Source organism: Anser anser (genome assembly GCF_964211835.1).
Source record: "Anser anser genome assembly, chromosome: 10".
NCBI classification, from domain to species: Eukaryota; Metazoa; Chordata; class Aves; order Anseriformes; family Anatidae; genus Anser; species Anser anser.
Window position 1 is genome coordinate 2575065 of NC_139730.1, and position 27437 is coordinate 2602501.

At 39.6% G+C, this 27437-nt stretch overlaps 1 protein-coding gene across 20 annotated transcripts in view; it reads left to right on the top strand.

The window, feature by feature from the left end:
• MEGF11 (multiple EGF like domains 11) overlaps positions 1-27437 on the top strand; it is a 286896-nt gene that overhangs the window by 108269 nt on the left and 151190 nt on the right. For all 20 annotated transcript variants that reach the window (XR_014588867.1, XR_014588868.1, XM_083851208.1 and 17 more), the window contains one exon: positions 1798-1890. Coding sequence is in view for 18 of the 20 variants with exons in the window: in XM_083851208.1 (XP_083707334.1) it covers positions 1798-1890 (93 nt within the window). In the remaining 2 variants the exon portion in view is untranslated. The remainder of the gene's footprint in view (positions 1-1797; positions 1891-27437) is intronic.

Here is a 27437-nt window from a genome sequence, read left to right on the forward strand (position 1 = left end):
GAAGGCATGTCTTTTTTAATGGAAAAATCTTGTTTTTCTAATGTGTTGTCTTGAATTTCATCTTACATCTGTGGACTAGGATGCCTCACTGTCTTTAGAAACCCTAACTCAAGCAAACTCAAGTAAAATATATGCACAAAAGATTAGGACAGTTAGTGACTAGAGAATTAGCTATCAATATTTCATGCCCCCTGCAATACTATCTAAACATGAGATATGAAATAAGAATAAATTTCAGTTTTGACATGCAGTGAACCTCGAAAAGAAATGACTAATCTAGAAAGATATTGCAGCTGTTATAACGAGGCAACATTCTAATTGCTGGTCACATGTGATTTGATGGATAAAGATCATCTGTGATTTAAAGCTGGATTTAGATATATTGTGAATAGGTTATAGGGTTTGGTCTCCAAGGACCGAATAGGCATAGACAGCAAAATGTTTCTGTTGGCTTTGATGCCAGGCTGAGTGTAGATTCAGGATGTGATCCAATCTGGTAGTCCGAACAGGATGTCAAATACAGCAGGAATTGTTTAAATTATCGAGACATCAGTGGAAACATGTGGCCCATGGGGTACCTGGGAACTAAATGAGTGTTTCATATACAGGCCCAGTGGAACTTTAAGAAGGTTCACTGAATGATAAAATAAATCGGGTAGTTCAGCCTGGTTTTCAGGTTAGCAACACAAAGATACATCCCAGATCAGCTCAGCTGGCCTTGTTTTGGACAGGAATGAATTAATCTTTATTTTGGGTTGAAGTCTTTTGTAGTTCAATTCCAGCCAGTTCTTGGTTAGGTAAGCACAATACCCACATCTCCCATGTAATATAAAAACACAGGATATAAAAACATCAGAGCCCTTTCAATATAGTGATCTCATTGCTGCTACATAATATTCATTAAGAACTCATACATGTTAGTCTAGCTGAAAATTATACGTTTCAAATTAATGATCTAGTGTGAATCACTTCCACGCTGAGTTTTTGGCAATGTCTTAAGTGGTAAAATGGAAATAAGGTAGTAAGCAGTAAGGTTCAGTCCTTAAGTAGCTATTCAGTATCGTCCAAGTTTGTTTGTGTGAGATGGGCATATACTGGAAAGCAAGTCAGACACCACAGCAGCACAGGAGAAAAAATGTCTTAAAACCATGAGCCATTCCTACACAGGAAAAAGAAAAGGAGATTCTCCCATGTGTATTTCTAGATAACTGGAAAGTGAGTTGGTAAAACCAGCCAGTTTTTCATAGTTTGAGGACATTAAACTTTCAATAATCCAACAGTAGACAAATAAGATATAGAACACTTCAGTTATGGAAAACTTGATGACCCTGAAAAAACAAGCCTGCACTTATAGCAACTGCATCATGTAGTAAAATTATTTCTTTTCCTTGAGCTAATTTTTCCAAATTTGTTTTGGATCTTTGGAGCTCCATTTTCTTCTATGAATAGCAGCAACTTGAATGCAATAGAAGAAGCTAGTATTCTGTAATTATAATAATCACAAGTGTCAGTTTGTTAAAAATTTTATTATGAAGCAAAACTGCTAACCAAAGTAATTTCTGGTGTTAAAGTTTTTCATTACAAAGAGCTGAACTGACAAATAAGTTTATCGCTGTAAAGAGACCTATATTTTATTTTGGTCACTTAGTATTAATTAAATCTTGCAAGTAATTATTTTTTGTTTGTTTTCTGTGTTTAATATTTTAAACAAAATATTGCTCTGTAAAGCATAGTTTAGCGTATGTTTACCAACTGCTTAATATATTTACAATGCTGTGTATTGTTTCTTCTTAACAGCACTCTGCACAGAGGAGTGTGTGCATGGAAGATGCGTTTCTCCTGACACTTGTCATTGTGAACCAGGATGGGGAGGTACTGATTGCTCCAGTGGTGAGTAAAGATTACAAAAATGAAGTAAAGTTATATGCTGCTATTAAAAAAAGTTCTGAAACAAAGCAGTGTCCTTAGAACCTGGATGCTTGAAATGGAAAATCAGACTTGTCCGTTCGTTATTTTGCAGTTATTCAATTGTGATATTACCCTATGCTACAATAATGACTTTCCCTCTTTTGCTTGTTCTTATAAAGAAATGTTAAATGCAGTGAAGGATGCTCTTAATTCTTTCTGTCCTGTTACTGGAATACCAATGTAGATATTATAGCTCCATTATTAAATTTTTCTCTTTTCTTTACTATGTCATCTTTTCTTCATCTTTACTATATCACATTCTTCATTAAGTGTTGTGTGGAGTACTTGGAGTACTTGGAAAGTACACTTTCTAGACAGAATACTTGTCCTCTTGAAGCCAGTGAGAGTTTTACCATTGACTCTTCATAGAGCTCAGTTCTTCCTTGTGACTTGAAACCTGCATCCTGAATTACCGATACTGCAGAAGCTGGGAAAATAGTAGAGGTGGGAGTTCTGCACCTTTTACTAGGAAATAAATTCACACTTGAAGCTTTCAGTTCCTTCAGCTAGAGAAGCTGTATATGTCAAAGTCTCTTAATTGGTAAAGATAAGTTGATGTGATTAGTTCATGCTAGAGTGAAACAGCAAGTGTTCTTTGCGGTATAAATATCAAAAAGGTTATGGAATAGAGGCCCAGTCCATTATTGACATAAGATAAATAAGCTTGTTAAATGAAGTCTATTTGGGCATCAGGTGAGTAAATAAAGCCGCATATAGAAAGATCCTGTGAATAATTTACTGAGCGACTGTTTTGTTTTGCTTTTAGTTCCTCCCTTTCTCCCACATTGATTGGGATCTTAAAAACAAGGCATTATTATCAGGCAGAAAGATAACAGAAAAAGGATCTATAAAGGGCAACATCAGAAGAGAGTAGGAGTTAAATTTGACTAGGGTGAACACAGAGGCTAAAATCAATGGGACAGACTTTGCTGTGCTTACTCATGTTCTGTCTGCAGCTTTGCTGGTATCTCCCAACTTAGAGCAGAAAAGGCAATTGGGGTAGGAAGGAGGACAGAAAGAAAGGCCATTCTTTGGAGTTGGAGGCAAACTTTTGGGATTACCTCATGTGTAGACAAGGGAAAACACTGAGCAGCACAACATGCTGAACAGCAATCTAGAACATTTTTTTTCAGGAAAAATAGTACTTTCAGTTGTAAAACAGTCTAGAATCTCAGATAATCGTTTTATCCTTTGGTTATTTTTGGCAATAGATATGTTCAACCTAACAGCCAGTGAGTATTTATACAGTGCATGTGTACTTGGAGAAGTTCAAAAATAAGAAAATAATAAAAACCTTGTGATAACATGGGCATACACACATACGCATTTGTACATGCATCCACACAGAGAGTAACAAGTATTCCATTCTTTGTAATCATGAAGAGGAAAGGATAAGATGTCAAAGCACAGATGGGCCTCGTGAACTAAAAGTACCCAGTGACTCTTACTAAACTGCACTAATCTTGCAAGTGAAGATAAAAAGAAAAAGCAGGGTTTTCCTATATTGAATATTTAGTTTTTTAAAGTAATTAGGAATATTAAAGCACTGACAATGATTGAGATAGAAACATTATTCATAACTTTTATTTCCGCACTGGGCAGCAATCCAGTATATTTCATTTATGAGGTTTCAGCGGTGGAAAGAGAAGCGTTAGCCAATTCCTAAATTAAATATGCCCTGTTAACTTTTATAAATGATAGCCCAGGATTAGCCTCAAAATTTAAGCTTTCATTTTATTAATATAATTAGTGTGTGCACTGGACTATAGTGCCCATTGTCTTGCATTCCATTTGTTATATGCTGGGCAACATGCATTCTTGTCCTAAGGTCTGATCTGACAAGCACTTACCACTGTCAAGCGTAATGCTTATAAGTGTGAATGGCCTCTGAGTTAGTTTTTACTGCAGCTGAGAGAGTAACTCACCTTTATGCTTGATACTAAAAGTTTGGATGACTGGCCTCTTTATTGTTAGGAAACTTTGTTTGAATTAAAAGGTATAGAACAGTTATCAGCTGAATACAGTACAACTGTTATTCCAAGGGTTTCCAAGAGAGAAGCTGAGGATCTTTGCCTAACTGAGGTTCACCAGGATTTTCAGATACAATGATGCTTCATGCCTTGAGTCACGCCTTACCGTTATCCATGAATAATGTGGAAAACAGTATTCGCTTTTACTGGACTATTGTATTACCTGTGCCTACTTTCTTTTTACTTCATGAATATTGGGTAGCTATTATGAAGGACACGTTTGCAGTGACAAATAAGTATGATTCGTTAGATGTTTCTGAATGGCTGTTCCTGTGAGGCTGTGCTCCAGATAAGCCGAAGCTGTTGGCTATATGCAACATACCAACTCCCTGTGGGGCTGATGAACTTTGCTATATGGACTCCAGTCTAAGTGATTTTATAAAGTCATAGGCGTATTACTTTTATTGTTGGCTATTTGGAACTGTTCTATTGGGAAAGGGATTGCTTGCCAAAACGCTCCCTTTAAATTTCAAAAACCTCAAGGGAGAGGTAATTGTTTTCTGAAAGATCTCTCCTGAAAACAACATTAAGAAGTGGAGCCTACTTGACACTGGGGGTCATCTGCTGTTTGCTTGGGAAAGATCTGGGCACTCTCACTCTTCTTGAGGAGGTATTTCAATACTCTGCAGACCAGCTATTATAACTTTCTAAAAGTTATATATAATTTTCATTTGGTTTGATGGATGAAATTCAAATATAACCAGAGATCCAATACAAGGTTCAAATGTCACTGCAAAAGCAGAAGTGAGATCCAAATGTTTTTTGTTGTTTTTTGTTTGTTTTGGTGTGCTTCAAAGACTGCTTATGCCAGGAGAGGGTATGAACTCTGACACTGAACATACATTTCTTACAGAGAGGAAAGTTTTTGGTGTTAAATCCAGTTTCTTAGTGTTGCCATTCTCCCTTGGCCAGAATATATTCAGTTAAACGTTTTGAATAGCTATAGCTACAACCTGTAGCCATACAAACAATTTAAACATTTTTCTCAAACTTTGTTTCGTGCTTTCATAAAACTCAGCCTTTAAGACAGCGATCACAAAACTTGCCATTTTGTGCAGCTTCCCAGTGAGTGATCATGCTACATGTTAGAGTTCATCTGTTGTCAAGGTTAAAATCAGTTCAGATGAATTGCTAAACAATTATAAAAAAAAACCCTGTGCCATATTCAGCTCTGCATGCCTCTATACCTGTGTTTTACTGCATGCTGTTGTGCATCTGTCGATGCCCACAGGCCTAGCCTTGATTTCATGCTATAAAGCTGCAATATATTAAGGCTTGATTACCATAACAATAAAAAGAGAAGTAATGAGGTATTAACTAAAGAAGCTCTTGAATGAAATGTTTTTCAAGGTTTTAATGATACTAAAAAATTAAAGGAAAAGTCTTTAAAGAAACACATACCTTTTCCCTTCCCTTTCAACTTTTTTTTTAATCATGCCCATTATGTCCATGCAATCTGCAGTGTTTTGTTGTTCTTTTTTTAATACAAAGGAAAATGGCAAATGCTCTGCGTGAACTTACCTGCTCACCTGTCCAATTATTTCAAAGCAATTAACTTCAAACAGTATGATATACTGGCTTGAAGTTCTGGTAGGAATATAATTGACTGTTGGTGGTTACCTGGCCTTTTCTGGGTCTTGATAATAACCATCTGTATTTGCAAGCCATTAGGCCCCAATCCAGCAAAGCACTTAAACATATCCTTAAGTTGCCACATGAGCAGGACTTTTCATCTACTTTAAATTAAGCAGGTGTTTAAGGATGTTGCTGAGTCAGTTTTGAAGAAACAGCTACAAAGACCTTACTGAAATCTAAGGGAAGAGTCTCATTGAATCTATCAGGCTCACAGAGAATAAGGTTGTCTCTCTATCAGAATGCTAAAACTCATCAGGCAACATTACTGAAGACCATTTTTGCTCTAAAGAGCATTCTTCACTGTGGGGAAGATCACAAGTATCTTTCCGGTTAGAAGGGGATTCACAGAACTGTAATTCTACACCTTATTCTGCAACAGGTAGAAAAAGAAAAGTTCAGAGCAAGAGCCCTGAATTGAAAGCAAGATCCTTCCAAAATTGTATTTGAGAAATTTTGAAGTAAACAAACACAGAGGCTGTAAGGAAAAACTGAAGTGGTTTTCAAAACGTTTGCTTTGCTATTAGTTTTAGCAGAAAATGCAGTATTTGTCCAAAGTGTAATTAAATGGATGTTGGCATAGTAATGCCGAACCATCCTTCTTCATGCTATGTCACCTGGGGGAGAGAGGTTATCATATTGCTGTGTGGCACAGGGTGATCAGTATCGTACACATATGGATAACAGCTTTCTTTGGAAAGGGTGTTTGGTACAAATGGTCATTAAGAGCATGAACCTATTTCATCTTTATCTCTTTGTCAAAAATAGCCAAGGTCATAACAACAGAAGAGTATAACATAGCAGCAAGATCGCATTTAAGGGTATAGCCCTGGAGCAGCTGGAGTGCTTCAGTTCTGAGACTTGTGATGAATGAGAAGTGCAGATACTGTGCTAAATCTGAAGGGGGGTTGCTTGACAAGCTATGAAAGCAACAGTAGGCATCTCAGGAGAAAAATGGAGTATTTTAAAGCGGGTCTGTGGCATTTTTCAAGTTTGATTTTGGCTTCCATGTTCTCAAAATGCTTTGAACTGTTTCTGAAGAAGAAATGAAGTTCAAAGGAATGACCGTGATGTGTGTCTTTTGAATACAGGTTCAAACAAAATTCAGCCTAATATGAAGGACTTATCTGCTGGAATCATTAGTTCATTTTTTGTCCTCAGCTTTTCAGGATAGGGGGGCTGACTGGGAAGCCAGCCTGGAAAGAGGTGTAGGGGTACAGGACCTCAGATATTCTGAACTCTTAGTGAACCACTGCTTAAATTCAGGGCCTGTCCCTGAAGGACAGCTGTCCACGTTTCTTGGTTGAGAATTTGTCTATGCTGTGGGATTGTTTCACAAGGACTGTTGTATCGACGTGCCAAATGAGGTGACAGAACCAGGTGCATTGGTGCTGTTTCCACTAAAGCCCTTGAATTTCATTTGTCACTCCAAACACCAAGTTTAGATACAGTTTAGGTACACGTCTGTTTATAGTTATGAGACTCTAAATTTGGATTCAGGCTTAGCTGATGCTTCAGCTGAAACAGAATTCCATATCCATAGCACATGGTCTTTAACGTTTTAATACATTTTTCATTTAAGCTAAGCTCAAACTGCAGCATAATTTTGATGTGATTTGCAGACTCAGTGACAACTGTGTCACGCAAAGAGATGCACATGTAAAAAAAACTCTGGTGAGTGCTCATACAAAGATCTTTATGGAGCATTTATAGAGTAGAATTGATTTCTGTCTTTTTTTCAGTCCTAAGCATGTATTCTTCCTTAAAAATCCCAGTCCCTTCAACCACTGCTGAACTGGTGTTATCAAGTAAACAGCTGGTTCTTAATTTTTGCCTCTGCTGGATGTTGGGCCCACGCACTTGGGCTCGTGGTGCATGTGTGCAGCAGTCTCCGGAGCAGCCTATCTTCCTGGGCGCAGCCTACGCAGGACAGCCTGTAAGCAGGGAATGGAAATGTAAACACAAGCTGCTGTTCAGCGCAGGCAGCAGCACAGCAGCATGTCCTGTATATATTTTTACACAGATAATTTGGCTGCATTAAACTGGACTGATCTATCCTTTTTCATTTGGTGGTAACGTTTTTTCTCTTGTTGAAGCTGTTTATATTACTACTCAAGTGTTTGTGGTGGTTTTTCCTCCCTCTGTTAGAGATATAATGGTATAGCCTAAACTTCTACGAGTTAGCTGCTTTGGAAGTACTATACGCTTGTGGAAAGGTATGAGAGTCATATTTGCCTTGGCTTTTCCTTGGACTGAGCTAAAACCAACAGTTGATTCTAGAAAAGAAAAGGTAGATTCAAGATCTACTTTGGAAAGAAATTGCTTTGTACACCTCTGCTATGTGATTCATTGATGATGAAGAGATCAGTTGCCTGTTGTCCTAAGTCTTGTATAAACTGAGTGAAGAACAGAAATTCAGCACCCTGTGTCCTTTCACTTTTCACCTTCATCTTCATCTTCACTGTCACAGGGTGGGAAAGGACTTCCTTCCCTAAATCAGCTGGTTGTGTCTGAGGCCCACGCAGCGACAGATCATTTTTCCCCAACGGTTCCAGCCTTCCTTTGAGATTGCCTGTTTTGAATGATTTTGAACATTTGATTGAGCTGACCTGACTCCGTTTCAGTCCCTGGAGTTCTCTCTTCCAGTGCACAGTGTTGCTCTGAAGACTTGATCTAGCCATGTACTTCATGCATATGAATAGTCCTTTTAAAGTCAGTAATGAACATCTAATGTTATTGAAGTTAGATAAGTGCTTAAGTCATTATCTGAATGGGAACTTAAGAGATGAGGGGGAAAATCAGGTTGATGAGGGCCTCGTTTAGGGACCGAGAGTTACTGAGTGTCATCCAGGCTTATCAATGGTGGGTTTTTCTGTCAATGAACTAAAACCAAAGTCAGCTTCGCAATATAGAGAGAAGCCCAAATTTAATTCCATTCCAAAGTTAATTCCTGCAGAGCAGAGCACAATCTACAGGTCAGTGATCTGAACATACTCCTTCGTTCTAGACAGAGCTGATGTTTTGACCTACCATGTAGGTGAGTACCAGAGGGTAGAGATGTGATAAGAAAATAATTTAGGTATGTAGCGTAACAGGGTTCCAGCTGCATAATAATGTTTTTAAATGTAAAATGTTATTAGAATAATTCTACACAGTTATATGTAATTATTACAATATTACCACAATCATCTCCTGTGTTAAAGCATCTGTTTTTTTCTGTGTTTGGCTGCTTTGGTTAAAGAGATGAGCCATAATGAGGTACATGGTGGAGTGAATATTCACAGAGAGTTCAGATGCTCTGTTAAAGCCATGCTTCCCGTTTGTACCTACAGTGGTAGCTGCTGAGGCTGCTGCATGCTAACGGTTTGTCTTCTATGTTGGCCTGAGGTAGCAACACCTCTTTGTAATCTTTCTCTGTCTCTTGATGTAGTTTTTCTATATGCACAGGCTTGCTATCTAAATTGCTGTAAAGGAATGGGCTGTGTGGAGCCAGGCTGGGGCTGGTGGGATTTGGGTGGTTGGCTGCAGTGGTCAGCAGACGTGTTTGCATTGATCTGCCCCTTGAGTGCTTACCTGGGAACAGAAGACTTACAGAAATGGGCTATTCCTCATCTAGGTAAACAATATGCTGAAAATGACATACGGTATATGATTAATAACCACACTTCTGTAATTGCAATTTTGATATACATTGATTCAGAGTATATAGTGGGCAAACAGGAGGCAGGAGGCCAGGTTTAAGATGTAATGGCTCTCTGGGTATGTCACCTTGCATTTACCCGCTCTGCAGCCTCTGACGAGCTGTATGCGATCAGGATGGAAATTCTGCATTCCGTGTGATGGCATTAGTAGGCAGTGGTATACGCCTTGTACCCCTGGAGCATCAGGCTGCTGGCTCTGCACTCAGCACTGAGTTCGTGCTGAAAACCAAAGCTAAGGGAGGCTATGGGCAAACCTTCTGGTATAAAAACTTACTTATTGCCTCTCACTAGGGCAGCATGTCAGGGACTGATGGCCTCAAAAGGGAGCATGTAAGACATTTAGATTTCCGAGAACAGAGGTGTGTCTGTGACTCTTGGGAGCAGGCAGGGTTCTGGGTTGAAGTTACGCACCAGAGCAAGGCAATCATGTTGGTGAGGTGTTTGTAACTGAGGGTACAGAGCAGAGCTGAGCCCCGAGGGACTTCGAGCACATCTACTGTGTCTGGAAGTGAACTTCATAACGGAGCTATTCTCTTTTCTGAGACACGACCTGATGGTTGACTAAAACTTTACACTTCAAGGATAATTTTCACTAAATGAAACTATGGTTGCCAGTACTGACTGGGCTGAATGCATTCCTGCACACATTTTGTGGTTATGCAAGGGGGAATTTGGCTCACATACATACATCTTTTCTCATCTGTTTAACTGGTGAGAGCTAAGGAGACTTCATAGAAAGGCAGCATATGTGTGATGAGTTGTTAGTTTTATTAATTGACTGAGGTTTTTCCTACTTTAGACAGGGTAATAGCTATAAAAGAAAGAACACACTAAAATATCCTTTTTAATGAACTGAATTGCTAATGTTAAATTTCATTGCTGGGGTGTCTTGCGATAATGTGGCTTTAAATATGCACTACAAAAATGAACAGACTTTAGATCAATTTAAAAGTACCATTGGTATAATTTTATGGCCTGGTCACTAAAGAGCTATCACCTGGAGAAAAGAGGACAATTCCCTCTGCCAAAGTGGAGGCAAAAATCTCAGACTTGGACACCCATTTAAAAGTATTCCCGCGGTTTTTACTTGCTAACAAACAGAAAAACAAGTTGGGAAAGCTTCTAAACCAATTCTCTCTGTGCTTGGCACTGCGAGGTGTTTCAAAGAATGCTTGGAGAGGGCAGAGCTCAGCGCACTGCTCGCTGTCCAGCTCTAAGGTACCAGAAAATCCCCTGGGAGCTGCTTCAGGCAGCTGAACAGGAGGAGCCTCAGGCCTGCTCTGACTTGTGCTGGGTTTTGAATAGCTGACTGCAAAGATGTGTGATTTGACTGGGAAAGGTCCTACTGCCTCCGTCCCTGTGCTCTGTTCTTAGGGTATTTTCAAAAGATACTGTTCTTCCTGGATACAATACTACCTTTTGGTTAAGGGTTGAAGTCAAACAGGAAAATGAAAGGTTTCATTCAGAAATAAGACTTGAAGTTTACCTTGGGCTCCCAGCAGGTAAAATTTGCTAGGAAATAGTGGTCGTTCATCACCTAGTGTTAGATCCAAGGCTTCTTGCGTACGGGGGCAGGAGAGCTGAGGCAGTCACTAACTTCATTCAAACAGCATCAGTTATTTTGGTGTCAATGAAATGTTTGTATATGAATGAGAGACACTTTGAAGAGCCAAAGCTGCAAAAAATATGCCATTTTACAGGTAAAACCTAAGTCAAAATTTTCTTTAGAGTTTCTTTTTACCAAAGCCTTACAATTGCATGCATTTCTCAGAGCTTTTCAGTGCCAAAAGTAGGCCACATTGACCCTACACCACCGTCTGTAAAACGGGAAAGATTCAGGGAGTTTCCTTCTTTCTTTTGTCTATTATTTGTGTTAGTGTATCATATGATGGCTTACTTCTGAAGTGAAATGTTTTCAGAACAAGCTTCTCTGAGAAATCCTGTTCTGCTAAATTTCACGTGTGAAAAACCCTTCTAGACCCCTCAAACAGATACCCTGATACTTATCTGTAGTCCTTATAAAACATTGAAAAAGAGTTTGCCACAGGAGAAGATATCTTGTGTCCCCAGTGAAATGGATGTTTTTTTGAACCAGCTTGTCTCTCTCAGTGATGTGGAGAGAAATAATGAAATGGCAGACGACTTAACAAGTGCATATCTGACTGTAAATCCAGGCTTTGGCAGAACAGAGCCTTCACACCACTGCTCGCAGGTGAGTGTTTTGCTCTCACTGCTAATCTAGCTTTGGCAAGGAATGTAGAGGGCCCTTGGTTATCTGTAAGGAAAAGCATACAAAATGAGGAAATGCGTTGTGACCAAAGGAAATAAATGAGCAGATGGTGTGCTAGCACCATACCTGCCACTCCAGAGGAGGTTGTTGTAGCACAACCACCACTTACAAACAGAGAGTTCTGAACAGATGCCAGACCCGAGATGAGCAGGGGAGAGGCGATACGCATGGAAGCGTGGAAATAAAAACAGTGCAGAATAAAGACTGAGGCATGACAGAGAAGGAATGTGGGGGGAATAACAGAAAAACTAGCAACGGGTAAGACAACAGCCAAAAGCAGCTGGAGGTAGGAAAGGCTCTCAATGGGCAGATAACTGGACTGGAGAAAATAAACAGCTGAATGCAGAAGTTTTGTAAAATGAACACTGTGCTGCATGTGAGGCACCAAGAATTTCAGAGTTGTGAGCAGACGGTTCACCAGCTCATTCTACCAAGTAGAAATTACAGATTTTGTTGGAGTTAGAAAGTGAGTAGAGGAAGAGGAGAATAGAATGGTAGTGGAAAGGAAGGTACCACAGCCAGGCCAATGATGCTGAAACTTACCACAAATTTGAGAGACCAAAAAGAATGCAAAGATAAAGGGAAGGCAAACTTCTGGGTACCAAGTATTGCCTTGAACAGGAAGAAGTGAGATGTTGAAGGAATGTCTTTTTATCATGGAAAAAAAATTAGTAAAGTGAGAAAGAATCTAACGCTTGCAAACAAGTGGTACTAATCTGACAGAAGAAAGATTTAGAGATGAAGCTCTCTGGTTAAAGTGGCATTTGTCTTTCTGGTACCAGCAAGGAAACCCGTTAAAAGTGTTTATGAAGGGATGTAAACATCTATTCTATAGTAGTCATTGGCACAATAGCTTCGATAAACATTGTTTAATGTTTAAACAAGATATATTGAAGTGGGATGCTGGAACTTATAGTGCATTCAACTGCCAAAACTGCCTTTTCTTGGCCTAGAAGAGTAGTGCAAGCAAAAAAAAGTGCAGTTTGCAACTGTCAGTTTTTATTTTTTTACTGACAAAATTGTTAGGTGAAATACCAGAAAATTTGCAAATTAAGGAAAACTTCTACAGTCATAAATTCCCTTGTATTGCTGCACTCATGAAAATATTTCACACCTGCAGTCTTAACCCTTCCCTATACCATTTGAACATCCTGAATGCGAAGTCTATAGCAAGCACATCCTCCAGTTGTTTCTTTACAGCTCAGAAAGACTCGCTTCAGTACAGAAAAACTGCAGGATTTTATTTATTAAACATACCTGTATTAAGGCAGCAGAATATCTGAAAGTCGTGGATTGAATATGAGGGTTCGAAAGGCCAGAATCTTGTTCAGGAAAGCATGGTGAATGCCATTTGTCAGGAGAGATGGGAAGAGACCCAAATGTCACAGTCTTGGGTGTCACTCTCTTTGTAATGGTAAGAGCTCTAGAAATATGAACAATGACCTACAAGATGTGTAGAATCGTATCATAACAATGCTGGTTGAGTTTCTGGGTCATGAAGTGAGATAAAATGAGAGCAACTGCAACAGAGACATCCCTAAAGAACTATAGGGACTGAAGAAAGGCCCAAAATGGAAAGTGTGTGGGACAGGTTCCCATCCACAATTACTTTGTAAAATTAAGTTTCAGCCACTTTGCTAGCTTTGGTGTGCATTGTGCAAGATGGATTTCGGCCCCTTTAGAAACACCAGTAAATGTCAGATAGAAATGTGTGTATTATTACTGAGAATGTTTTATATCAGGAAGACCTTTGTGGACATCATCCAGAAAGAAGAGAGATAAAACACTCATTCTTTGATCCTAGAGGTGGTCAGTCAACAAAAAAGTCTCTGCAGTTCATCATTTTCAGCTAGGGTATATAACCCTGTCCAGAATACATAAAAATACATATGTCAAATGCAGTGAAAATTCAAATTGAATGAAATTAGCTGCCAAAATTCAAGTTTTAACAGAAACAGCTAAAACATGAAACAACGAACATCTATGGTAGTAACAGAGGTAAGGGTTTCTTAGCTTTTCCAATATCTGCTTAAACTTCACCTTTATGAACTCTTTGTACTGAGCTGCAGTGTTCTAATTATGTAACTGTATCAGTAAATTATGAAAATTGATTGTGGTGGAGTTTTTAGCCAAGGAGCAAAGTCTGATAGCCTACTTTACTTACTTAGATTGCAGTGATAATTTCCTAAATAAAAATCAAGGCCTAGAAACCCAGACTGCAGAAGGAGGCAGGTTTGCAGAAAAACAAGAGGCTTTACACAGAAGGTGTTTTTCCTTAAAAAAGCCTGTTTCCTTAAAAGCCTGTTTTTCCTTAGGGATCGCAAAGTTTGCTGCTGGGGGGGTGGGAGTTAGGAAGTCATGACTTTGTTTCATCATTTACCTTAGCCTACTAGTGCTTCACAATTACATAGGTAACTAGTTTATTGGGGAATACAAGTAAGAAAATGCATGAATTTCTGGAAATCTTAGATGCATCTTCGAGGACAAATTCCAGCCACTGAAAGATGGTTCCGATTCCAGTTTGGGGATACTGGTAGAGGGTGGTAACTCTTCCTTCTAGATTTGGTGGGGTTATGTTACATTTCATTTATGAGTCCCAGCACAGAGCCTACAGTTTGTTTTCAGCCTCAGGCGAAGAATTCCTTTAGTCACAGCTTACTGTGACTACACAGTGTTTGGGAAAAAGGTCTTGCTATTTAGGCTATACATAGCAGCTGATGGCAGCAGCCCAGTTCCCGGTTTCTTTGGGATCACCGTTCTGTCAGATCGGTAAGACGGTCTTATTATCCTTTGTCCTCAGCGGCTTGGTCCCAGTCCTCTTCAGAGTGCTTAGATTCACAGCTTACTGAGATCACTGAAATACATGGAGTTCCATTTAAGCATTAAAAAAACCACAACCTTTTACTGTAAGAGTGATCAAATACTGGAACAGGTTGCTCAGAGAGATTGCAGAGTGTGTCCTTGGAGATATTCAAAATTCAGCTGGACACAGGCATTGGCAAGCTGCTCCCGCTTATCCTGCTTTGGGTAGGGGGTTTGGACTAGGTGATCTCCAGGGGTCCTTTCCTCCTCAACTATTCTACAATTCTGTGATTCTATGAATTATTTTATTCCCGTAACTTTAGTGATCTCTGAATTAGAGCAGAGGGCTTATTGAATTGCTAGTTATGATAGAAAACATAGAATATGTAAGCAGCAGGTATTCCGCAGCAGAGTGTTCTAAAAGCCAATGGGAATCCTCTGCATATAAGAGTTGAACTTCATTACAGTGAGCCTATCCAAAGAATTATGTGGTTATTCTCAGTCTGAAATCCAGAAATGCCATGGAAATTCTCTTGACAGGTATAAATGGTGAGCCTCGCCTCCTTTGTGTGGCATAGTAGATTTTCTACATGAAAACTGCTAAAGAAGAAATAGGTGTTCTCGTTAAATTAATAAAACCAAATGTTGTGTGTGGTCTTAGTGACTGTATGTTTTCTAACTGGCAGAAAGAAATGACGTTAATTAATTACTTTGACATACAGTCATGTGTTGCAGTCTGTATTATACATGTCCAGATGTTGGGTTGTTCTTCCAGGATGCAATGTGTTTGAATGCGTTAGGAGGTGCACTTTTTCTTTGTGTATGACTATGACAAATTGAGGCACAGCCAAGCTGCTAACTTGCTTGAAGGCATCTTTCACGCTTCATCCATTATATGAGTGATAGATGGTATTAAACCACTTCTTCTTTGTTGTGAGGAAAAACACGTTGCGGATAATGGAAAGGAAATCATCAACACTAATATTTGTCCCGACTTTGTTTTGTATCTGCAAGATCAATAGGGCTTTTTTTTTTTTGTTCCCTTTTTGTTCTCTTTCGCTTCATTTGCTCCATTGTTGTAAAGGACATGTTGCTTCTTGGGAGAGCATTGGATCACATTTTGATCACAATTTTATTAGTATAGAACTATGCAAGTGGAATTATTCTGGACTCATATGCTATAAATGACAACTGAAACTCAGCCTTTGTCAGAAGTTTAAACCCAATATTTAACATTTCTGGGTTGTTTATTGATAGTAGCTACCACTGTTCTCATCAGAAACATCTTCTAGTGCAATTACAGAAGGAGACTCAGGTAACCTTCATTTGTGCCTGTCATTTCTCCTGAACTGAAGAATTCAACCAATTCTGACAGGATGGTAAAGAGTTCAGTGTTACCAAGTTCCCGTAAGTTTTATGAAAAGTATTGCCCAGATAGAGCAGGGAGACACAAGTGTGTTCCACAATAAAGATAAAGTTTGTAGATTGATCTCAAAATTATTTCTTCTGCTTGATTTGTCATACTACCATTCAAGATACTTATCCAGGCCAGCCAAGCACACAGGGTACACAGGTATTCAGAACCAGGAAAAGCTTTTCTGTTGTCTTTTGCCTTTTGGGGGTTAGAGGGCATAGGAAGGATCTGGTAAAACTGAGCCAGTGTGGCAAGGGAGACATGGAGAAGAGGAACTAGAGAATTAGAGATACTGGAAAGATATGAAATTATAGGTAGTACTGTATGGATTGAGATGGTATTGTGATAAGGGGAGAGGAGGGAAACAGAACACAGACCATTTAAACTGAATTTTAAACCTGAGTTCTGTTTCTCAGGACCCTTGTAAATTGTATTTCTTCTGTGGTTTTGAAATCCCAATAACATGATTATGTGGTTTTGCTTTTCCTCCAGTCGGAGGAAATAAGCACGCAGAGTCAAGATGGGAACCATCGGCTCAAATTACAGAGATTTACAGTTTACAAAATGTCACTGTTTCCTTCCTATGGCAAATTTGTTTTGTTATGTCACTGACCAATGATACCAAGATCATTGATTCTCTCTTGGTGCATAAGCCAGCCTAATATTCAGATAGTACTATCAGAAATTTGTCACCCTGTATGCTTATATTTATACCAAATTTATGCCATTTAATTCAGGACTAAACAGAGCTCTGAATGGAAGTAGGAATTTTGAACTAACCCAAATGTTTCTCAATTTCCAATGTTTTTTCAAGTTGAAGAGCAGAGAAGAAAAAAATCTGATTTTTAATGTCCATTACTTTTTATTTGAGAAGTCACAAAAATAAATTATTTCTAACCCAATAACAAGACTGCATTTTGAGAAGACACTCCTTCTAGTTGTTGTTTAACCAGACAGTTCTTCAAATTAGAATGAAGGATGGCTTCACTCCTAGTTTGAAGTTAAAACTTGCCACTTGATGCTTTGATGAAGGTAGAAGTCCAAATTCTACCTTTTCTGCAAGTCTTTAACACATCCAATAAGACTAGCAGTGTAAAATGTTAAATAGAAATTACAAAGCTTTATGTCAGAGCTGGGTGCCAGTCTTGATCAAGAGATGTTCTGACTCTGTCAGTATCATTTTCCATGATGCTTCCTGTGTTTGTTGTACAACACTGAATTTCCACATTTCTTTCCTGAAACTGAATACTTTACTGAATCTTTAATCACATAAGCACAGTCATCAGCACAGGTACATTAGTCATGCATCTTGTATATAAGATTGAGACTTTCATAACATTCAAGAAAAATAAAATTACAGTAAGTTAGGTTAAAAATCCCATTTTCTTCATCATTGAGGATTTCTTCCTGTACTTCCATTAAAAGGGGATTCAGGAGGGACACATGTTTGAAGTACTCCATGTGGAAGATGGCACCTTTGTGAAGGAATTGCTTTGTTTATGGAAGTTCGTACACTGAACGCTGTCAGTGATGCCCAGTCCTCTGTGAGGAGAGTTATAAAGGCCCTGTAGCACTTACTTCTCACTGAAGAGCTCAAAATGGAACTCAGGTGCAGCTCCTAAGTGAGATTTCAGTAGTTAATTGATGTGGTGTGGGCTCTCTGCACAGACTGAACTTTACTTTCCTCGTATACTGCACATAGAAAGCATTTTCATTACCAGCCAGCGACTCTGTGACTGATTAGCTTCTGTTTACCTCCCTCTCAGTGTCTTCCTCTAGAGCCATGCATTTTCCTGGTTTCAATACAGTAATGGAAATTAAATGTCAAACTAGTCTCTGTTTTTTTCAGAAGAGACAGACTTGAAAAACAGAAACATGACCAGAAGAAATCTTTAAAATTTTATCATGGCCCAGTCCTCATATCTGGCAGCTGGTCCTGTCTGTTCAGTGGCTGTGTGTAATTGCTTTTTAAGTAAGTGAACAGACTGGCCTCTGTTGCAGGATTGTTTGGTTTACTGTAATTAGGTAAATTAATCAGTACATTAACTTCCTAATGCAGAGCACATTCTGAAATGAATTGCAGATATTCACTATTTTGATAAGATTTGAAGAACAAAAACCTGGACGCCAGGTCAGCATCACAAGGCCACTAGAGTTCTGTAAACACGCAAAAGCTTTTATACTCCAAAAACAAACGTATACTATAGAGAAAGTTATGCTGGGGCTATTTTTTTCTTTTTAAGAGAAAGAAACCGATTTGTTTGATTTAGTTGTTCCACTTTCATCTAGCAATGTAAACATCAGTGCAATAACTGGATGTTAAAATAGAGTCTAGCCTTGGCCTAACCTGTTAATGAAATTTCATTTCAAAACCATGAAGCAAAGGGCTTCCCCCTGTCCTTTGTCTGTTGTTTGTCTGTTCCCGCTGACATCACCCACACAATCCCAGAAATTGATCTTCCATATATTTGGGATTGTTTCATGTGATGCACAGGGGCAACTTGTGTGGCAGCTGGGAGATGGTGCTGCCAGACTTCTCAAGGTCCAAAGTCTCTTACCAGAACACTTTATATGCAGCCCCCTGTTGTTAACAAAGGGACATCTGACAGTTATCAGTAAATATAGAATGGCACGTTAAATGAGGCTTTCTGGTTTCTCCTGTCTAATCCACTCTTTTGTCAGGCTTTCAACACAAGGTTCCTCTGGACACATTAAACACGAACCAGTCCCTTTGTTTTAGTAGCTGAGTGCAGCCCTGTATGTCATTAAAGAAACTAAGTCACAATGAGAACAATGTCACATTTCTACAATTTTTTAGTTTCTCAAATAAACACAGGCCAGAGAGCAGGCTAAGTTTTTTCCTGAGTAACTCATTGGAAAGGGAAGTGGGTTTTAGGGTCAGACATGGTTAGTATCACCGGTTTCCAAAACGCCCTGGTCAGGACACACTGCTACCACAGCAGGCTGAGGCCAAGAGGTGATCCTCGGTGCAAGACCCAGGCTCCAACTGCCTTTTATCCTCTTGGTACTGTCTTTCTATCTCTTATCTTTTCCCTTACATCCCATTTTTCTCTCCCTTTCTGTTTTTATCAATCCTTTTTCTTTACTTCCCTCCTTTATTGCCCTTTACACCACCTAACTCTTGGGTGAGAAAAGAGAGAGACCCTTGCTTGTGCCCCCGGTCTGCCTCCCGGGAAGGCAGAGGCCACAGGCTTCTCTGCTCAGAGGCCTCCTGAGCTCCCAGCTCCACATGGCGAGCTGCCTTCCTGATTACACTGTCCACTGAGCAGGGGGTAAAGTGGGTTTCAAGGAGCTGCCTACTGTTTTACCAACAGTAAGATGTTGCAGCAGAGCCACTAAATGGTTCTCAAGCACAGCAGTGCAGGATTTTAGTGCCTCAAGTTCTCTAGAGTGCTCTGGTGCTTCTTAGATAGCCCAGAGTTTGCAACGGTGTTTTATATCATAGAAGGATTCATTTAATGTATTTCAAAATGACATCCTGATTTTTCAGGATATGTACACAAATACCAACTATTCAGCGTGGTTACTTTCCTAGCTGAGTCACTATTTAAGGAGAAACTGCCAAGTGTGCCACCACTGTCACAGTGCAGTCTCCCTTTCAGATAATTGTGGATCTGCATATCATGTGAGGGAAAACAGTGATGGGCAATCAGAAGCACTTATTTAATGTAATTTGTCTTACATGAATTCAATGTTTGCAAAGGATGCCAGGCTGACACTCCAGGGGACTTGAGTAATGTATTTCTATATTTGAACTTCAGTGGTGGGGGAGGAGAAGAGGGAAGAAGGAGAGATGTGTAGTGATTCATGAGACGTTTTTCAAAATTTAGTGAAACACAAGAGAAGTTGTATTCACTTTAGTTCTAGTAATGGGCATAGGACTGTTTCTGCAAAATCTGTGACTGTTGTTGAAAGGCATCCGAGTCACCACCTGAGCCTGCTTTCCAATAGCTTTTCAGTACAGGTGTCCCTGCTCCAAAAGCCTAATTAGAATGAACAGAGTCTCCATTTCTTTAGCAATTGAACCCAAACCAATCCCATATGCTGGCAGGTTTTGAGAACAGGTGGGGATGATTAGGTTTCTGACTCTGACCGTATACTGCGCTGAGTCTCCTGGCACATGGCACCTACCTAGTGCCTTTTGTTTGCTTATGATCATTAAAAAGTAATTAGTGACATTAGTTCTCCTGATTGTAGTGTACTGACTATTCAAAAACAAGATGGATGTTGGTGAAAAGTTTAGATTTAGCTCCCGGTAAAGCTGTTTACATTGCGTGTCAGAGATCAAAATATGCATGGACAGGTCTCTTTGTCTGCTGTGCGTACGGTAAGTTCATGCCTTGAGGAAAAAGAGCCTGTAGCTTCTGCAACTGATTTGGGATAACTCTCAGGGGTGTGGAGGGCTCGTTCCCCACTGCCATTTCAGGCCACAACTACTTCATAAATCACAACAGTTCTCAAGCAGTTCTGACCATTTCTTTAGCTGAGTGAAGGCTTGCATCAATCCAAGAGAGCAGCACACGTTGGTACGTGGATGGGGAGCTCCAGGAAGCAGCCTGCATCAGAACAGCACCATGCAATGGTTCACCCGATCCATTACCTTTAGTGCCGTCCCAAAAATCCTAAACAGACAGTGGTCTCAGGTTGAAATTTCTAGAATTGCTAAGGGGCACTACTTAAATTGTCATTGTGAAGCTGTCTGGGATGGTTAGGCTGTGCCCACTAACCTCACTTCATTATGTAAGTCAAATGCTAGCTGCCATGGCACCTTCACTCTGGTAGAATTGAGTACCCAGACACCCAAACCTAGCCAAAATGAGCTCGTTAGCCATGGCTGGAGAGAAAGGTAGTATGCAAATATTCTTTCTAGTTGCAGGGAGTTGAATTATTTGTATGCAACGTAATTTTTTATGCACCCTTTTGTTCAGCAATTAATATTTAACAGCCTCAAATAAAACTGTCAAACAATATGTTCTTTGCAGTACAAGATTAAAATATCTACCAATCCTTCATATCCTATTATAATAAAACATTAGAAGGGCTAACATGATTGGTGGATTAATTTGGTTATATTAATATAAAGATTGAATAATTTCCTTTCTTTTATTTCAGGTAAGGGTTTGGTGGTGTTTTTTCTTTTTTTTTTTCCTTTTTTTTTCCTGTTGTTTAGTTTTGTTTGGTTTTGTGAGTATGTGCAAGAGAAATGAAAGAAAATGTGAGTGTGTGGGGACATGAATGATTTTAAGGTATCCATGCAGTGGCATTTCACTTATACCCATTTGTAGGCTGCCTGGAAATTTGTCTCAACTTAATTCTCTAGTTATAAGCAATTTGCAACTTGAGCAATAATCTTCATAACCTTTGCTACAGTTGTGTCCTTGATGTAATAGGGAAGGTAACGCATTAGTAGTCACATGCTGAGCTCTGGCTGTACCTGAGATTTAATGATATTTAACTCTGGACCTAATTTCAGCTTACAAGTGATTACATGCTGTCCTCTGGGACATTGCTGCAAAGAATTTCCAAATAAGTTGCAAAATAGTGACGAATTAACTTGTAGTCTTGTCAAAATCAATTATCTTACATGACAGCTCAACTACACTTTTCTATTTGCTGCACTGCAGCATGCTAAACATCAGCCAAAGCATAAACACAAAGTCCTTGTGTGTCAAAACTCGGCAGCAGATTGATCTTGTATTTTGCGTGCATGCAGCTCTCCCATAGGCTTACTGGAAATGCTCTGCTTACATTCACAAAAAGCAAATCCTCTTTCCTGCCATGTTTATAAACTGGTGTGCTTTGCAGTCATATAAATTTGATATAATGTGATCAAAACATAATTCTGGATCTTGTCCTCAGTCGATCAAAGTTAAACCTCCTTTCAGATTGGTTCTGCTAAGGCAGTGCCAGGGAAGACCCTCAGCCAGGTGGGAGCTTGGAGGGTGAGAGCTGCCCTTTGGCAAGCACTGGGCATGCGCCTGTCAGGGCGGTAAAATCCCTCATTTTAATCCCACGTCCACCAGGTATGGTAGAGCTGTACTGGGAAATTTAGAGTCACGTTTCCCAGCCTGGAAAGCCCAGCATAGTTGAGCTGCACCCAAGGATTTGATCAGTCTGTTCTGGCTATGGGTATGTGATGCGGCACGGAGCTGTTGTTGGAGGTCCCAGTCACGCTTAGGAAGGCAAGATTTCTTCAGTTCTTACTTGGTTCATATTTTTAAAGGTTTCATCACATGCTGTGTGCAAAGAGACATTGTCTGTGACAGCATAAGCTGTTGTACAACATTCTGTAATTATGTGATTATAAAATACACAGAGCTAGTCTATTGTAGTTTATATATAAAACCAGTTAAGCTGACAGGGTAGCATTATGCTGCAGGGTTATGATCGACTTAAGAGAAATAAAAGATAATAAAGATACATCAACATCTGTTTAGGTCAAAATCACTGTGGGAAAGACTGCTTAAAAGTTTCTGGTGGTGTAGTGCTAGGAATCTGCTTTGCGGGTTTAGCGCTTGACTTGGCTATATGTTAGAGCCATGTCAAATGTTACTACGGAGAGAAATACTTCTAGGACTTGTATCATTTCCAAGTTTTAATTTCACTGATATATTTTGGAGAACATGTGTTACTGAAATAGTAGATACTCCTGCCAACAGATTACTGAACCAGGGAAATACTATTTCAGATGTAGCATTTGTAGATAATGAAGACAGAATAAATGACCCAGTCATAGGAAATAACTTCAGACTGAATAATAACCATTTGGTTCATTTAAATCCAAGGCAAGTAAAAAGAAAAAAAAATGCATATCTATAAAACAAACTTTCAAAACTGAGAGAATTCATTTGAAAATTACTTAGGCCTGGAACACTCAGGAAATTTAGTATGATAGATGCCCCAAAGTCCAGGTTGTACAAAAACTCTCAGGAATCAGCAACTTAAGCTTACGAGGCAGAAAACTGTAGCCAGAGATGCTAGAACCAAGTTCATATCAGTTATCAAAGGAAAAGATGGTAGAGATCTGTAAGGAATACAAAAAGGAACTGAATAGCTGACAAAACTGTCTTAGAAGTCAGGATATGTTAGGGATAAAGTGAGATTTGCCAAAAGTCAAGCTGAGTTATGTCTGGCGGAGTGCTATTAAAATAAATAGGAAAAGATTCTTCAGCTGTGCAGGTAAAGGGAGAAAAGAGAAAGATGGGAGAGTCATGCTTTGGTGCAAATGGAGTAAGACACTGGTGTCACCAAACTAGACAGATCATTTTTCCAGTTTTCTATAAGAATGATGAATGTGGGGTCAATGCGAGGATGAGTAATGGGTTTAGAAATAACCACAACTGAGGCTTGAAAAAAATTTGAAGACATTAGTATGCTCACGTAAGGGAAACCAGATAATCTGCCAGCAGTGTTCTAAAACAAAGGCATATGAAATCCAGCCTGATAGTGAGGATTTGTTAATAAATCTTGCCAAGGTGAAAGGGGTACTTGTCAGAGTCCAATATATACTAACCAGGTACTTGCAAATATTCCACACATGCAGGGCCTATTGCCTTATATAAAATTTACTTATTTTAAGTTATATGAAGTTACATAGCATTTTGATTTGAGAGTGACAAATTTTAGTGTACAAATTACACTTATCAGAGTGTAGCAATAGCACTGTACACTTGAATCACAATACCAGCATGAATTTTATTCCTGGTCTCTGTAACATTTTCACCATCTCGATGCTGGGAAGGAATATGCAGGTTGAGATGAGATCAAGCCCGGTTCTCTCTTCAAAGTCCTTTTTCTGTTGTTCAGTTTTATACTCCATGTTGGGTTAAGCCATGTATTCACTCCCCATTTTGGTCTAGCTAACTTAGATAAATGTGTATTTACATTCTTTTGATTAACTCAGGGACAAGCAGTTAAACAGCTGGTTGGTCTGCAAGCTGATGTAGCAGGTCGATCTAGCACAAAGGCTACTCTCCGATTCCCTTTCTGTTCAGAGAAGTTCAGTCTCCCTTTTAATAGCTGTGGTCAGCCACAAAGTCTTCCCTCAGCCTCAGGGACACATAGCATTTGCCTGTCTTTTCAGAGTCTTCTTCCACTGTAGGAGTTCATTCACTGGTAAAAGCATTATGTGCTCGAAGAAAAGCAAACATAGTAGCTACAGTTAAAAGGGTGGAAAAATAATGCATGTAGCTAGAGGCCTGTTTTCCTTATCTCAATAATACAAACATCTTAGAATACATTTTGAAGAAAATAAGAGAATTAAAAGCCTCTGTAAAACTCCCTGTAAATGTTGCCTTGCCATGAATACTGTAGCTTGTGGTAAGTTAAGAAAATAACTAATGCTCTGTTTATTTAGCGGAAAATCTCAGTGTGAACCACGTAAGATGTACTAGGACCTGGCCACATCGTGTGTACAGTATTTGAGCTACCTCCTACTTGCTGGATACATTTTGAAGTATACGGTCAGAGAAGGTGTTTACGTCTTTTTAGATCATGCACTGTACACCAGAAGAGGAGCTGTGTTTCTCGGTGTTTGGCTCTGTCCCTCTGGCGAACTGCGGCACCCACTTCTGGTGTGGGTGAATGCTCGGCAGCTGATGAACTGCGAGTGTCTTCTAGGAAAACACAGGGGAAGGGCAGAGGTGGTGATGCTGGTGAATATGTGTATACAACTGCAGAACGCACAACAGAGCCTTTACTCTTCCTAAGAGGATGTTGCAGAAATGTTAAACGTGCCATTGGCAAAAAGTTTCTGAGAGGAGCTTTGTTCTGGTGAAAGCTCCTATTTGGAACTTCACAGCTAGCCGCAGTTGACCTCTGTGGGCAGTTTTGGAGGCTGCAGTTCACAGTGCAGGATGTCCCATTATGAAACCTCTTCCCATGAATGTAAAGATTGTTTTCGCACTGGGTGCATCCAATTCCTCATCTTTTTGACAGTTCCCCAATTCTCTCGATATGCATTGCTGTCAGTCAGCTTTTCAGCTTAAAATACTCTCCTGTTGGTCCCTGTTAGATAAGGCAGTTAGTTTCCAGCTGTACGTAAAGACCACTTCTACTGAAATAAGAAATAAAACTCCTTGTAAAGTTGAATTCTGCTATAAGCATTATAAAAAAACCTCACTGTTATTCAAATGTGGTAGCAGTGAGAGGGATGCCCCGGCAAGATCAGGACTGACGTGTGATGACAGCTATTTAGCTATCTGGGCTGGAGTGAGCCAACAGAAGTTTCTGGGAATGTGTATGTTCAGAACCTGAAAGATAACATGATACACCTATAGTCACCAAACGGGACCTGCCTTCAGAGCTCGTCTCTTGCATCACCATTCTTGTGGTTTTCAGGCACATTGCATCATTAACAGCTGCTGTTTTGTGCCTTGGAGAAAGTCTGAAAATTTCATCCATAGAACTCCATTATGATAACTCCATTTTTAACTCTTACTTAATAAGAAGGGCAAGAGGGATTAGTTAATAAACTGAAGGGTGAAATCCTAGTCTTGGAAGGCAATGGGAATTTTGGAATTGACTTCAGTGGGGTTAGGAACTTATGCAGAATATTCATTTCCTTTTTCAGGAATACTCATGTCTGCTCTAATGTAAATAAATATTACCATGGAAAGTTATCCAACTGCAATTACTTTGTGCATTACATCCTAAATATCTACTTGTACATGACATTTACTAAAGAAAAACACTTGCAAATTACATGTTTGATTAACATTACATCTTTCACAGTTTAAAAAGGGTATGGTAATTGAAAGCTGCATTACTTAGAAACCATGAACTTTATTTGAGCTCTCTCTATAACTGCAAATCTTCCATTTTTTATTGAATATTTCACTCTGGATTTATGAACATTTATAATAGGTGGAAGGAAAGTCGTCTTAAAGCAAACACCCCAGAACATGAAGGTAATGAATATTTTCTGCTTCGTCACTCAACAAACAAAGGTGGCGCATGAAAGGAGAAGCAGGTGAAATGATGGTTCAGGTTTGTGCCCTATCTGTACCTCGCACAGCTGACCATGGTGCTGTAGATCTCCATGCTGGGAGGGCCTGTGTTCACCACTGATAAATTTTACCTGCAGTACTCACAAACTTGTGGGTACATATTTTTGTATCTACCAAGTGTAAGAACAGACCTTGCCTTTGAAAAGAAACACCCTCCAAAAGAGGTAACAATTATACTCTACCCTTACAATGCTCTTCCACAAGTAGGAAAACAATCTCCTGTGATGTTGCTTTCTTGTGAAACAACGCTTGAAATATTGCTATTTCAACTCTGGTGCCCAGATCCAACCCAGGTGCGCTCCCAGTGACTTCAGCTTCATTGCTCCCCTCTCAGAATCAGTGTTGGTTCCTCTAGGTGCTGTTAGCTGAACTGCCTCTTTGTGAAACTGAAAGGAGACTCTTGTCACATGCAGTACATTTTGAATCAGAGGCTAGCTTCTCAGTTTGAGGAGTGAACATGCAGGGAGTACAACAGTGTTCCTGTTGGAATTTGTGCTCTCTTCCAGTTTCTCTATGAAGTCCAAGTCCAGAGTTTTATGGGCAGTTACAGGGCAGTTCCTGTTAGGCTTGGTGGGAACTGCAGGCCCCAGCTTGTTTGGAAGGCAGGTGACTGACTGTTCTGTTTGGGGAGACAGGGTTAGCATGAAAATGAACATGATGAATGCTGCCTCTAAACGTGAATAAATCTTACCCGTGCTCTTTTGTTGCCTTCTCATGATGCATGTATGATATAAATTCTCAAAATCTATTTTTGTGCTATTGCCAGCAACCTAGAAGGTGAGTAAATAAGAATTATGGCAGCCATAATGGCATCACTTATGAGGAAATAAAAGAAAAGACAAACACATCCTTACAGTACTTATAAATCTATTATAAACTGTGGTCTGTGGTCTAAGCTTTGCTACAACATTCCTATGTTAATCTCCATTGCAGTGTGTGGTTGATACAGTAAACAAAATTTACTGTACATAAAAATTGTGAACTGATTATCCTTTTAAAGGATTGGAATCAATTCTTGTATGTGTGTGTATATATATAAACCTCCAAGAGCTTTTGAATATGTGATGGTCTTGTAGAGATGAGATTTGTAAAGTCAGTTGGCTGTTAATTTGAAATTGTTATTCATCTATAATTGCAGCCGGTTGTTTAGAAATGTTCTCTCTCAGCAGGCGATGCAAGGGCCACGTTCCAACATCAGTTACATATTGCACCTTGGGACTGATGTTGAAGAAACAATTACTGCACTGATGTGCACCTGATGGCAATAGCAATTGCACGTCTTGCTCGAGGCATGATGTGGTTCGAAAATTAGAGTCGCACATTGGATGGTCATAGACCAAGTTATTTGCTTACGAGTTAAATGTCCTGTCACTGGGTGATTTTGTTTGGGGCCCCTCACTACAGGAAGGACATGGAGGCCCTGGAACATGTCCAGAGAAGGGCTGCGAAGCTGGTGAAGGGCCTGGGACACAAGTCCTGTGAGGAGTGGCTGAGGGAACTGGGGGTGTTTGGTCTGGGGAAGAGGAGGCTCAGGGGAGACCTCATTGCTCTCTGCAACTGCCTGAAAGGAAG